Here is a 15275-nt window from a genome sequence, read left to right on the forward strand (position 1 = left end):
CTATTATATAATTCTGTATGTAATTACAAGCAATATAAGAATAACTTACAATATATAAGGTAAGACATATTTGTAATTTTAAGAGAGAAACTGAAGTATGTCCATGTACCCTGATGTAATTATCGTCAACCCTTTAACTCTCTTCAGATAAATACTAGGGTCTAGATTTTCAGCATCTCACTCAGTGCCATTGGTGGGAAAATAAAATGGCAGCTGGGGCGCAGATCCGGAGCGACTGTCTCCATTTCTGGTGACAGCATTTTACCATTGCAGAAAGGGGCACAGATCGGGAACTCCACGCCCTGTGATGTGGAAATTTCTGGCACCATTGTGCAAATGGACATTTCAGAATTGCCTCAAATCTCAGCGAGGTGGCCACCTTTTGAAAAGCTTCCTAAATCACACCTGCAGAGTGGAGGCATGAACCATGGATGGGGATAGGACGCGTATAAAAGGTGAGCAAAAATGGTGTGGCCTCCTTTACATTTCATCAAGAAATGCTGCAACCCGTGCTTACTGAAGTGACTGATGACAGCCCTGCGACTGGAAAAGGTGGTTGCCAGGATGTTATTTCTGACAAGTGGCAAGATACCAAGTTACAAAACAACATTCCAAAAGTTGAAAAGTCTTCAGACACTTTAGAAAGATTATCTATTGCAGGATTTTCCAAACTGGGTTCAGTGAAACCCTGCGGTGCTGTTGGGTGTATCTGGGGGGTCTGCGGTAGGCCAGGCTAATGTATAAAATTTTTAAAATGCTATGAAACTGCTTGACCAATCAGAGACTGGTTTCTCCCTTTACTAGCTGCTGATAGGCTCACTAAAAAGTCAATGTAAGAAGTCTCACAACATCACCTGATGAAGGAGCAGTGCTCCGAAAGCTCGTGATTCCAAATAAACCTGTTGGTCTTTAACCAGGTTTTGTGAGGTTTCTTACTGTTCCCACCTGAGTCCAACACCGGCATCTCCACATCATAAAAAGTCAATGTAAGAAGTCTCACAACATCACCTGATGAAGGAGCAGTGCTCCGAAAGCTCGTGATTCCAAATAAACCTGTTGGTCTTTAACCAGGTTTTGTGAGGTTTCTTACTGTTCCCACCTGAGTCCAACACCGGCATCTCCACATCATAAAAAGTCAATGAGCAGCTAATGTAGTGAGAAGCCAGCCTCTGATTGGACAAGATGGAAACAATGGGAAAGTAGGTCCTTAAAGGGCCAGGTTGGGGTGAGAGTGAGGAATAGAGCGGACAGTAGAGTAAGGTAAGCAGTGACCAAAGAGCTGTTGGGGAGCAGCCATGGGGCAGGAGGGGATGTGGCAAATGGGTCAGGAGGGGAAACAGTGTCTGTGTGTGTGTGTGAGAGAGAGAGTGCAGGTCGGGAGAGGAAATAATGTGTGTGTCAGAGAGAGGGACTTGATGAACTTATGAAGAGTGTAATTTTTTCAAGTGCCTTTTCAAGTGATGTTTGCTTATTTTAACAGATTTATGACCTTCTGAAGAGGATACTGGTTTTCAAATGCCTATTCAAATGATGTTTATTTTGACAGATTTAGAGCTTTTCAATGACTTCCAAATTTTATTATGAGACTTGTGAGCTATGTTTTTAAAGTGGATACAGTTTGGGGTATAAAGGCAGGGTAGTGGGTAAGGGGATGAGTAGATATGGGGCAATGAAGATGTAATAGGTAAAGTGGGTTAACAGGGTAAGATGGCATAAGGGATGAAGGGATGATAGGGATTGCAGTTAAGGGGGTAAGGAAATTAAGAGGGTGAGACTTTGCACTGATCTGAACAATTGAGTTGATGTTTCTGGGACAAAATGCAGTTCATTAATCAGTCTGCTTCAGCATTGGCCCACTCCATCTCAGACTCCAGGCAGTCCCAACCTCCAAGAGGTGAAAATCCCATCTGTCGATACTGCCAGGACAGAGGCGGAATCCAAAAAGCATTTGATTATGTGCCACATCAAAGGTTACTAATCAGATGAAGAACTCATGGTGTAGATGGCATCATTTTACCATGAGCAGAGGATTGGTTTGCTTATGGGAAGTAGAGAATAGGCGTAACTGGATTGTGTTTGGGTTGGCAAGCTTTAAGTGCCAGGGAATCAGTGCTGTGGCCTCAATTATTTACAGTTTACATGAAGGACTGAGACGAAGGGACTGAATATGGTCGCTACATTCGCTGATGGCACAAAGATAGTTGGGAAGTAAGTTGTGAGGAGGACATAAAAGGTGGGATTTTCCAGCCGTGCTTGCCCCAGGCTGGAAATTCACGGTTAAGGTCATAGGACCTTTGCATGGTCCGCCCCTGCCCACTACGATTCCCGTGGCGGGTGGGACAGGAAAATTCTGCCAAAAGAGTCTACAAAGGGATTTAGATGAATGGGCAGATGGAGCATAACGTGGAAAATGTTAACTTGTCTACTTTGGCAGGAAGAATAGAAAAGCAGTATATTATTTAAATAGATAAAGGTTACAAAACTCTGTGGTACAGAGGGATTTGGGAGTTTTGGTAAATGAATCACAGAAAGTTAGCATTTGCAAATACAGCAAGTGATTAGGAAGGCAAATTGAATGTCACTATTTATCGCAAGGGAATGGAATATAAAAGGAGGGAAATTTTGGTACAATTGCATAGGGTGTTGGTGAGACTACATGTGAAGTGTTGCCTACCATTTTGATCTCCTTGCTTGAGAAAAGGTAGCATTAGAAGCAGTTCAGAAAAGATTCACTCAAATTGATTCCTGACATGAAAGGATTATCTTACAAGGAAAAATTGGATGGAGTGGGCCTGTATCCACTGGAGTTTAGAAGAATTGAAGATGATCTTACTGAAACATATGTGATACTGAGAGAGATTGACAGGGTGGATGCTGAGAGGCTATTTTCTTTGCAGGAGAAACTAGAACTTGGGGACACAGTTTTGAAATAAGGGAAGTCCCATTTAAGACGGAGATGAGGAGAATATTTTTCTCTTCGAGGGTTGTTAGTCTGAAATTCTCTTCCTCAGAGAGTGGTGGAGGCCGGGTCATTGGATATTTTTAAGGCTGAGTTAGATAGATTCTCGATTGATAAGGAAGTTAAAGTTGGCGGGTAGACAGGAAGTCTTCATATGCATTGAATCTGACTCGATTGTTTCCCGTCTTTGTTGTACATAAATGTAGTGAAGACTAAGTATGCTATGATGTCTTGCCGGGTCGACTAGTAATTCAACAAAAACCTTAACATTGTAAACATTTTCTGTCAGTGTTTTCGATCATGAATTTGTTTGTGTTGCTTTATAATGGAAAGCTGATCAAATAAACACTATAATTATACTTCCCTAACTGAGGTGGCACTCTATCTCATTACCTTGTCATCTCTCAACTTCTTGGTCTATCCAACAGTATGTAGTATGTTCCAACAACTCTAATTTTCTGTTTCTCAGATCACTGGCAGTTTTGCTATTTAACTCTAAGGAACATCATAAAATTGAAATATATTGTAAAAAGAATAAGGACAGAATATGTGAGTTTGAAATGGAGACTGAATTATATCGTCATGCCTTGATCCAATTACCCAAAGTCCTCTAACCCCAATTCACTTGAATATTAAACGTAATTAGACTCCTTGGGTGAGATTTTATGGCCTTGCTCGACCTGAGACTGGATAATGCACTGCCCGCCCCCCCCTCCCCCCCCGCCGAGGTCAATGAAGTTTCCCATTGTCCGCCCCTCACCTGCTCCAATTTTCATAGCGGGCTGGGCGGTAGAATTCCTTTTGATTTGATTTGATTTATTATTGTCACATGGGAGGGTGGCACAGTAGCACAGTGGTTAGCACTGCTGCTTCACAGCTCCAGGGACCTGGGTTCGATTCCCGGCTTGGGTCATTGTCTGTGTGGAGTTTGCACATTCTCCTCGTGTCTGCGTGGGTTTCCTCCGGGTGCCCTGGTTTCCTCCCACAGTCCAAAGATGTGCGGGTTAGGTTGATTGGCCATGCTAAGGTTGCCCCTTAGTGTCCTGAGATGCGTAGGTTGGAGGGATTAGTGGGTAAAATATGTAGGGATGTGGGGGTAGGGCCTGGTGGGATTGTGGTCGGTGCAGACTTGATGGGCCGAATGACCTCTTTCTGTATTGTAGGGTTTCTATGATTCTATGCATTAGCATACAGTGAAAAGTATTGTTTCTTGCGCACTATACAGACAAAGCTAACCGTTCAAAGAAAAGGAAGAGAATGTGGAATGTAGTGTTATAGTCATAGCTAGGATGTAGAGAAAGCATTGTTAGAGAGTTTAAAAGAGTTAGAATGAAGTTTTAGAAGCATAGAATGAGAGTAAAAGATAGAATTAGAAGGTATGCTTGCAGGAAGTCATCTCGCCCTGGCGCTATCTTGGATCCAGGCGTCTGTGTGTAACATCATGGGAGACAGGCTTGCTGTGGAATCACAGAAAGGTTACAGCACAGAAGGAGGCCTTTCAGCCAGTGCCGTCTCTGCTGGCTCCCTGCAGGAGCATTTCAGCTAGTCCCACTACTTTGCTGTTTCCCCGTAGATCTACAAGTTTGTTGGCTGCACTCATTGTAAACACCAATGTAAACTTTTCAAATGGGAATCACAAAGTTCAAATATGAACATTTGCATGTTACACTTAAATGTAATGATATCTTTTCATGCACGAGGTGCCATTGTGTTGGAATTCAATATTACAAAAAACAAAGAAACGTACGGCACAGGAATAGGCCCTTCAACCCTCCAAGCCGATCATGGTGCCCTAACTAAACTTAAAACAAAACCTTCTGCCCTTACCCGGTCTGTGTTCCTCTTTTCCCTCCTTATTCATGTACCCATTCAGATGCCTCTTAAATGTTGCTAATGTACCTGCTTTCAATGCCTCCTCTGGTAGCGCATTCCAGGCGCCCGCCACTCTCCACGTGAAAAACTTTCCCAGCATGTCTCCCTTAAACTTTCCCCCTCTCACCTTGAACTGTGCCTCCTTGTAATTGACACTTCCAGCCTGGGAAAAAGCCTCTGACTATCCACCCTGTCTATGCCTCTCATAATTTTGTGGACCTCTATCAGGTCTCCCCTCAGTCTCTGTTTTTCCAGTGAAAACAATCCTAGTTTATTCAACCTCTCCTCATAGTCAACACCCTCGAGGCCAGGCAACGTCTTGGTGAACCTTCTTTGCACTCTCTCCAAAGCTTCCACATCCTTCTGGTAGTTAATTTCCTCACTGTGCTGTAACAAATTCCTGTCAGGCTATCAATGCTCAACCTCTTCCAGTTTCCTCTGCCTGGCTTAATTTGTTTCATCCTCCATAGGAGTCAGTAAATAAGTACGAATATTAAAATTCTGTCCCACAGAGCAAAAATATCAATAAGTTAAACAAAAATCTAAAGTAGGAGAGAGTTCTCAGCCCCTGGTGGGGAACTGTAATGAAAAAAAAATGTGAAAGGAAACTTAATGAATTAAACCAAAATATCACTCCCTGCAGTCCCCATCGGTCATGGAAGGAACCCTGCATTATATGTGGACTGGATTGAAAATGCCTCTCTGGACTCTCAATTCTCAACCATGGGCTCCGCTGCAAGACCTGCTCTCTGCCACCCCAACTCATTCTCATTAATTGTTTTTTCTCTTCAGTGGATTCAACTTTGCTTTTCAAATCTCTTCCCCACCAGCTCTTCAGAATCATTGTTCTCCTGGTTGTCGTATTTTCTACCAGGTCATTCATTAAACTTTATCCCACGCCTTCTGCCCTTCAGAAACACTTGTTCAAAATGGAGCAAGTCAGCTACCCTCAGGTCAGCACTTCTTTTCCAGTGGTTTCAGATCATTTTCCATATTGCGCTGGCGCTTTGAAAAATTAATTCTTGGAGTATGAGCATTGCAGGCAAAGCAAGTGTTTTGTTAGCCATCCTTTGTTGTCATTGAGTGGTGATGATGAATCTTCCCATTGAATTGCTGCAGTCCATGCGGCGAAGGATCTCCCACAATGCTATTAAGTTGAAATTTGGATTCAATGGCGTTCAAGGAACAGCGATATCCTTCCAAATCACGAGAGGGTATGATTTAGAGGGGAATTTCATGGTGCTGATATTCCCTTGCCCTCCTGGATTAGGGCTTGGTAACCTGTGTTCTCAGAGCTACACACGGCTTTTTAACATCAGTTACGACCCCCAACCTCTTTCAGTTGGATCACATTAACGTAAAGAAAATGAAGTCAAGAAAATTACAGATCAAAGAATCAGACACTAACATTCCTCATTGACTTATTCATATGTTTAATTAAACAATTGGTTTCTACACTGTCAGTTTTCAAGAGTGGTACAATACTTGTAGAGACATAATAATCCATATCACAGTCCTTGGATCTTGAAACTGGATGTTTGTCAGATCTGTACAAAATTTAGAAATTACATGAAATTCAGTCATTACTGTGGTCATTCTTAAGAAGTCTCAGAGAGCAGTTAAAGCAAATGCCTTCTTACAGCATCAAATAAGTGCACAATATTCTTTAGATTCCTCGATAAGCATTGTTTATTCTCTTAAGGTATATATATGCCTTCACTCTATTCTTCAACTTCTTTTCGCTTCGCAGCTCCCAATTGTTCACATTTGAGGCAAGTTTTTAAAGAAAGGCAAAAAAAGGTTGCCAATCCCTGTCCTCGTTGGTGGAGTTTGTGTGTTTGGGAGTTACTGTGGTACATCCTGCAGATAGAACACACTCTGTCAGTGGTGGAGAAAATGGTTTAAGCTGATGGATTGGGCGTTGGTCAAATCCACTGCTTTCTCCTGGATGGGGCTGAGCTTTTTGAGTGTTGTTAGAGCTGCCCTGACCCAGGCAGGAAGGGAGTATTCCATTACACTCCTGACTTGTGTCTTGTGGGCAGATGAGAGGCTTTAGAGGATGTGGAGGGTAGACAGTCACCACAGAATGCCCATAACCTTTCTAATGGCCAGAGCATATTTGTAATTATTCTGATCGGTGTCAATGGTTATGCCATTTCTGAGCTTATTTGATCCATTTTCATGCTGTACTCAATTAACTTACTGACCCATGAATGCCAAATATCTACCACCCCAGATCACCTTCCCTTCCTATGACCAGCTGCTGGGAAGCCAAGCATTAGCAGAATGCCTGCTTGATGCCTGCAGTTCACTGACAGCCTGATGATGAGGTTTGGGCCTTGTGCAGCTCTGAACAGAGTTAAAAAGTGCTCCCGAGATGTCAGAGAGGGTACCACCGGATGGAGCTGTACAGGATGTCCGATCTCCAAACCTAGAAGCAATCTGTGACCACCTCAGCATCTCTGCCAAAGTTCAAACAAGTTCTAAATTTGTTGTTTTCCTCGCAATCTCCCACTCCAAAGCTGAGCCCATACACTCTGCCTTGTTTTGCACTGCCTCTGCCAGATTTCCTGAACTTTCCTGTCATTTACAACAACAACTTAATGAGATAGATTAAGATTGTAACTGCCCAATTCTGACTCAAATGCTTTAAATTCGTACGTGTATTTTAAAAAACATGCTCATCCTGCATCCTGGCCCAGGCAGGAATTAACTCTTTGTGTACTAAGGGAAATTGGGGCAGGGTCAGAGAAACATTTCCTGTTGAAACTGCAAAGACTCAAGGGAAGTTGAGTTCTCTAATGCCTGCTCTGTTGTACTATGTCAGTTGTATTAATTGGATTGAAAGGTGGAGGCAGGTCAAACATGAAAAAATAAGGGACACTTTGTCAGACTGGGGGAGGGAGGGGGAGGGGGATGGGGAAGGGAATGGGTGCTGCTGGCATGAGTGACCAGGGGAGCCTGGCCTTTGGGGTACTCCTGTGCTTCCATGGTCACCAAACCCATGGGTCCATCGAATCCCCCACACCAACAGGCCCACCAATCCCACTGCACCCATGGCCCTGCCAGATCCCACAAACCCATGGGCCCATCAGATTCCACGCACCCACTCTACATCTCCATGCCTAATATATGACCTCCCCCCGTGCCCCCCCCCCCCCCCCCCTACACCCCATCCTGCATTGATTCAGCCCTCTTGCTCTCATCCATTCAGACTTGTGGGACTCCCGAACTTCTTGCCTGCCATGTTATCCTGTGTAAGACATTCTGGGATAATACAGGACAGTTGTTCATCCTGGGTGGAGGCTTGGGAAATGATCTTTGCTAGCTGATAATACAGAATTACACATCGACCATACATAAGAATGAGGTTCACTAGAACGATAGCAGACATAATATAGTGTATCCATATAGCACCTAGACTTCAGCCAGTCCAGTGAATGAAGGTAAAGCTGACACCAGGCAGGTAAAGGGAGTCGGAGGATGTAGAAGAGGAGGATTGCAGGGACTGAAAACATAGGGTTAGGGAACTTGGAACTCATGGAAGGAATTGAGTATGAGGGATTTATTGGCTGCTCCCCATTGGGGACATTTGGAAAATATATCTTAAGTCCTGCTGCCCTGAATAAAATGTTAAATTAGGCCTCAGGCCCCTCTCTCAGTCCACTGCTGTTGTCTGCTCTTGATCTGCCTCACAACCCCAGCCATTTATCTAAATTAATAATTTTACATTACTCCCCATCTTAAAGAAAAGTAAGTAAAGTGTCACCTTACCATCAATAAATACCTCCTCATCAACTTTGTAAAAACTGCCTTCTACAAACTTAGCCCTTTCCCCATCTTAATTGCAATTCATCCCATTCTGACACTGAAGGCTGGCGCTTCAGTGCAGTACTGAAGGGATGCTGCACTGCCAGAGGTGGGACGAGACGTCAAACCTTTGTGCCTTCAGGTCTTTATAGACTAGGGTGACGTACACATGCCGAAAGCGATCAAAGGCGACAGTCTGTTGCTGTCTTCTTCATCTTCAAGAGAGGGTGGCAACTTGACACAATTGGTATGAAAGATGTTGATTATACCTTTCTCACTGATGAACCGTTGTGCAGAAATTTATCTACACTTATACAGGAATTTATGCAGGAATTTACTACATTTATACAGCCCCACTTCAAGTGGAACTGTATTTGGAATCGGAAGCCATCTTCAGTTAGGTCCTCACCAGGTTCAAAGGTCATTTCTCTAACCAGTGGAAGACACGTATCTTGATTCTAAGCAAATATCAGGTCAAATTTGGTTAAAACCCCCAATACATATCTGTGGACCGTGTCAGGGCTATTCTCTCTGAGTGGTTTGTAAATCATGTTGTTATCACTCTGTCCTTCCATGGCAAAATTCAAAGAACTTCTCTTGGTGTCCTGGTCAACATTTAGACCTCAACCAATACTTAAAGCAGATGATCAGGTCATTTATTTCATTGCTGTTTGTGAGCGTTTGCTGTGTGAAAATTGGCTATCATGTTTCCCAACTTTACAACAATAGTTTCACATTCCAAAGTATTTAGTTGGCTGTAAAGCACTTTACAACACCCTGACGTCACTGGGCACTATATAAACTTGAGTGCGTTCCTCTTTTACACAAACTTACCATGAGCAAAGCCAAGAGACATTCACTGGTATATTAAAAGTCAGTTTATATCTAAAATAATGCATGACTGGTATATTTTATAATCAATTATCAATTATAATCAGTGCATTTCAAACAGAGAGAGCAGGACACATATACAACTGTACGACACTTGTACTTATTGAGTACGAGTATATTCTGACAGGTTGAGGGAGTATAAAAGTTTTGTGCGCACACAGGTTTACTGTATGGGTTCCACCTGATTGACATATTTTAAAAGAAAGAAAGATTTGATAACCTTTGCTAATTCCCTGTTTCTCATTCCGTAAAGATAGGGGGCTAGTGCCTTCGGTGCCATCATTATTATATTAGACATGGTCCGAGTTATGAAAATGGTCATTTTGAACTTCACCATGCCACAATTATATAAAATCCTTTCCACTACCATCAGGAACATTGAACAGCAGTAAAAGGCAAAGACAACAGAGTGCATTAGAAAGGTGAGTCTTGCCCTAGAGGAAAAGCCGCTCCAGATGCCAGAGTTCCTCGTCTTCCAGTACAACATGAAATAACAGCTCAGCAGCAAACACACGCATGACAGCAGCAGGGCAATGAGGAAGCCGTAAAAGAGTTGGGTGAGGACTGCACCGTATGGGACTATCAAGAAAATGTAGTCCATCTCACAGAATGTTAGCTTGCAAAATGGAGACTGCTGGGTGATCAGCATTATTACGGTAATGATGAACTGCGGAAAAGCGACCACAATCCATATCAAGATGACCAGCCTGACAGCCCTGGAGGGAGGGAATAGTGTGATATAATGCAGAGGCCAGTTAATAGCTAAGTAGGTATCTATTACCATGGTTGTGATTGTAATTAACCCACAACAGCTTGTAGTCGTTAGGGTAAAAAGCAGCAATTCGCATACCAACTTGGGGGATCTCAGCTGGCAAATGTTACAAAGCTGGAGGCAGAAATTTATCACCAAGTAAATTAAGTCGCTGATCAATGTGTTGCTGAGCAGCAGGTATCTGGATTCTTGGCAGAGGCTGCTGCTGGTAAAAATGGCTAGTAGAATCAGTGGACTGGCTATCAAAGATGCAAGGAAGCAGATGGCTTCAGGGATGATGGTAATAAGCCTGGTTCGACTCTGTAGCAAAGAATGAATCAATTGCAAGTATATTTCAGCAATCGTGCTGGAGGCATTTGTGGAGTTTGGGAACTCTGTTGATGAACCATTGGTGTGGAAATAAAAAGTACACTCAGCATCGAGTAGAGTCATCCTTCTTCAAGATTCAACTATCTTCTTTATCCTCGAGAGAAAGGGAAAGTGACCCTAAATAATTACAATCTCTTCGTTTCCAAATTTCATCAAGTTCCAATATTTGTCGTGGATGGACCTCTACACCGTATTGCACGTATTTCCACGGGAAACATACATTTATAGTCCAAAATGCCTTACTGTGAGATGAAAGAAACGGCACAGTGTACCTTTCCGTATAACTGCACTCAAAATCCAGATTGCCAATGTCCTGTTCAAACTTCCACTCTGAATGTAGCAGCATGGGAGCCCCATAACTTGTCCAAGCTCAATCAGCTCCAGAACATTCCTGTCTACCTCTCCCTGAAATCTCAGAGCAAATGTACCTCTGCAAATCATTGCAGTTGATATATTTTAACATGCTGTGTGCATGAGAGGGAACAGATGGACTAGTCATACAAAGGCAAACATCGAGACTGTTGTTAAAGCACACATTCCACTTTCCCTAATGTTTTCCTAACAACAACCAGCTAACCGTTTGTTTGACAAAAACATTTATATATTACCTGCTAATTTAGCTGATTATTTATTTTTCTGAGAATTTCTAAAAATATCTCTAAGTTCTCTAGTAATTATGTCTTGTTTTTCCCACACTTAAAGCAATCAACCAAAGGAAGACTTGTGTTCCTGGAGTCAATTTGCATACTCAAACCTCACTACACAGAAAGGCAAATCAAAGCCTAGCAGTTACAATGAGCAATGTCAATGGGTAAGTCCTTCATGCCTTCCAATGACATTCTCCTTTTTACAACTCTTGCTGAAGTGCTTACCAATCTTTACTATGAGAGTTAACCTTTGGCAAAATAATGGACTGTGGAATGTCAGCCAGACATGCCGAGTTTTCCCTTTATCCTTAAGTTTTCCAGTGTGCTGCTTCAGAATTGCTGGTGAAATACTGAATTTCCTCACGCTGCTGCCATTCCATCACTGTAATTTTCCCAGAACGCCATTGATTTCTGGCAAAATTACAGCAATGGACCTGGAACAGCCCTGAGGAATTGTTCGGGATGATGACCTAACAGTCCCTGCCATGCATTGTACAGATGTGGTGAACTGTGCCTGATATAACGCTATCCTTATACTTACAAGACCAGCAGTGCATTCCTATCTTTATCACGATTCTCTCATTGAGCAGAAGGAAAGCTCTGATTTTATTGTTTCAAAAGATTGCTATGACCAGAACTAACCTGAGGGCTGGATTTTCAATTCTGGGTCAAGAATCTGACAATTCCTGGGCCCCAATTCCACCCCACATCAGCGTCAGTGCTGCAACAGTATTTAGAAATGTAAAACACATCATTGGCCCATGGGTAGCCTAGCAGCACCAAGAGTGGACTTAAGGGGGTCATGTGAGGCTTTGTAAACATCAGCAGCAGCCATGACTGGACTTGTCATTCACAGAGAACGTATTGCAATGGGTATCGATTTGGCTGGTGTGTCAGGGAAAGGCACCCATGGACAATGCCAAGATTCCCCAATGCCTCTCATGAGGCATTAACAGATGTCATTGTGGGCCAGAACACAAATGTCTGAGATTAACCACTTGAATAGGTGCAGCCTCCAATGGTGCTGGTATTCTGACATTTGCAGGTAGCTGACCCTTGGGCGGTATAATCTTCTGGGTTAATTTGGTGTCTGTCTCAGAGATGAGATCTTAAGGCTCGTATGTTTAAACATGAATCATTTATTCATCATCTTTAACTATGTACAGATGCCAGTTACTGCCATGCTTGGTTCTGCTCCTCCCATGCAGAGTTCTTCTAGATTGTTCTCTCAGTGTATTACCATGTGACACTATACATCATTGTTTAAGTCTATTTATTAGTATATTTATCATAACATGGGTGGTGCTATTCTCCAGTCCCATGTTAATTCTTGCTCTGCCAAGCACCTTTACAGTGGCATGCAGGTACACACAACATCCCCTTTCTCAGAAGGAAACCTTCTCCCTTCCAAGGAGTATGACAATATAGTCTTTACATGCTATCTATTCTCCCCCACCTCAAGCCTCTGACTTCCTAAATTCAGACAGTCTTAAGGTTTGACAGTTCTTCCAGATCTTGTTCTGTCATGTTGGAGGAATAGTGATAGTGCTCTGTGTTTCTGGTACTTGGCTCTCTCCATTTCATTCACATTTTCAACTGCTTTGAGTTGTTTTTCTCTTTATCAACAACTTGTCTTTTTTTTTGGACACTGGGTTTGGCCTGTTCCTTCTGAAGGGAATGTGCACCTCGTTCATTCCTGGAGTAGACTCGAATTATCTTTTTCTGTGGTGTCCACCATGTTCTTGCTGGACGTGTACATTTCACAAATGGGACCTTCATTTCCACTTGTTTCCAAATTTTAGCCAAGCATTTTATTCTCAAATCATTTTGCAAGTTTAGGAATCTTTTCATTCGGTTCAATGGTTCTCAGTATGTTAAAGACATCCAGTGATCTTTCTTCCTCTGGTTCCATGTGCTTCAATGTCAGATTTACAGTTTCCCATCTTATTTATATCTTTTCTTTTTCTGTCTGCAACAGAAATTTGATCTTATCTTTCATTTTGGTTTCACTGTTGGCTAGGTTTGCCATCAGCAAACTCTGAACCTGTTTCAGTTCTGTAATTGTCTTACTCATGTCTTCATTATCCATTTGCAGCTTGGAAAGATCTATGGCTTTTCCTTTCAATTATTCCTCTTTTCCATTCAGCTGCTTCTTCAGCTCTTCAGTCACTGGCTTCTTCCTGGAATATTGAACATTGCTGAGTTTTCTCTACCAGCTGGTTCTTCAGTTTGTTCAGAGTGAAGATAAATTCATTTTGCTTCTCTTTGTAATTTTCCAGAGGTTTAAACTTTGACCTGGGAGATTCTTGTAACATGTGAAGGTCCTTCAGCAAGTTTCCCGTTTCTTGGTGAAAGCTTGCTTTCTTCATCCTCGGCAAAGTTTCCTTGAGTTTCTTCTGCTGTGCTTCCATTTTGCTGATTAAGGTAGTCTTCATGTTGGTGAAGGGTTACGCATTCTTTTTCCATTTAATCTTTGTACTAAAATCGAAGGCAACTCATTGTGGATTCAAACAATAATTGATTTATTAACAATAATATATTTATATATATATACGAGGTGAGAGTCTGACAGGACTGCAATCCATGGCTACTCTCTTCTCCTTCCTGGCTCCAACTGAGGTCCCTGCCCAATCCCAGGTTGCGCACCCTTGCTCTCGATTGGCTCGACTTCCTGCACGGCCTCTCCATAGGATTCGGCCCGATCATGTGGCCTCAAAGAATTGCCCCCTTAAAGGGGTCACATTATCACCTTCTTGAAGGACAATCAGCTGTTCTTTCCACTGTTTATTTTCTTGTTAACCTCTTGTCAACTCAGTCTGGATTTCAGTGCATTGTTTTGTTATAACTGATAGTTCCAACACAGCCTTTTCTAAAGTAGTTTTCAACATCCTTTTCAGCTCCTCATGTGTTTCCATGGCTACATATTGATTCTTCAAGGAGCCTTTCAGGGTCACACATTGTTTGTGTGTCTTTTCTGCTGCTGTTCTGCCTGGATGTACACCCAGCTATGAAACTGGGGATTGTTCTTTCCTCCTGGTACCTTTATGTCATCTCTGAAGCAGCTTAGTTCATTGAAGACTTCAGACTATTTTGTTTTTAAAGGTATGTACTCAGCTTGAATCTTGCACTTTAATTCTTCCAGTTCAACTCTAGTGTAAACATTTTCCTGTGGAACACCTTCAATATCTTTTTGCATGTTTTTGCATCTTTTGATTACCTCAGGTAGCTTTCATTCATTCACAGCCATCTGCTCACTCCGCACTGCCATCTGGTGTTGCAGTTTGGGACTGTGTCAACATTTTCAAAGAGCGCGGTTTTGTAGCGTTTCAGTTGATTCTCAGCCATTTCTTTCGACTGCACTAAAGATTTTGGCTCATGCATTTCATTGCACTGACATGGTCAGTAACCGTCTTGAGGTTTACTTGAATATTGTCTCCCTTGCTCTGGTGTATTTTGTTGCCCTAGGTGTTTATTGGGGGTGTGTTAGACCTTATCTAGGATCTGCACTCTTCACAGCTTGGAGTCTAAAATATCTGTTAAAGCTTTTTAACATCTCACCATATGTTGTCAAGTATTGATTTATATGTTGGCTGTGAAGTAGTTCACCCACGAATGAACCAAACGTGGATAAAAACTTGTCAACTTATACTTCTGATTCCTTATTTAATCCTGTAATTCTCCCGTAAACTAAAAAATCTCTTTTCCAAGACTCTCGCTCTTACATCTGACTTAACCATTTTCTGTCCATGGCTGCTTTCTTTCGCAGTAGCTGCGGCTTTAAGGTCATTGCCCCTTTAAGGCTGTCTGTGCAGTGACCATTTTTCTTCACTCAGGCCTGGCAGTTTCTTTGATCATAATTTTGCGCTCCCTGCCTGTTGGATTCTGAGCTGGGGAGGTGGGGGGAGGAAGGGGAGTGTAAAATAGATTGGATGGGATTCCCTCTGGGACCCTGCCC

General features: G+C 42.5%; 1 protein-coding gene across 1 annotated transcript; it reads right to left on the minus strand.

The window, feature by feature from the left end:
* Positions 1–9695: 9695 nt before the first annotated feature.
* On the minus strand, positions 9696–10736 carry LOC144487694 (putative G-protein coupled receptor 148). Its single transcript, XM_078205776.1, has one exon. It carries the CDS (start codon positions 10734–10736, stop codon positions 9696–9698), a length of 1041 nt encoding a protein of 346 aa, XP_078061902.1.
* Between the last annotated feature and the right edge of the window lie 4539 nt (positions 10737–15275).

The sequence above is a fragment of the Mustelus asterias genome, unplaced genomic scaffold (genome assembly GCF_964213995.1).
Source record: "Mustelus asterias unplaced genomic scaffold, sMusAst1.hap1.1 HAP1_SCAFFOLD_980, whole genome shotgun sequence".
Taxonomy (NCBI): Eukaryota; Metazoa; Chordata; class Chondrichthyes; order Carcharhiniformes; family Triakidae; genus Mustelus; species Mustelus asterias.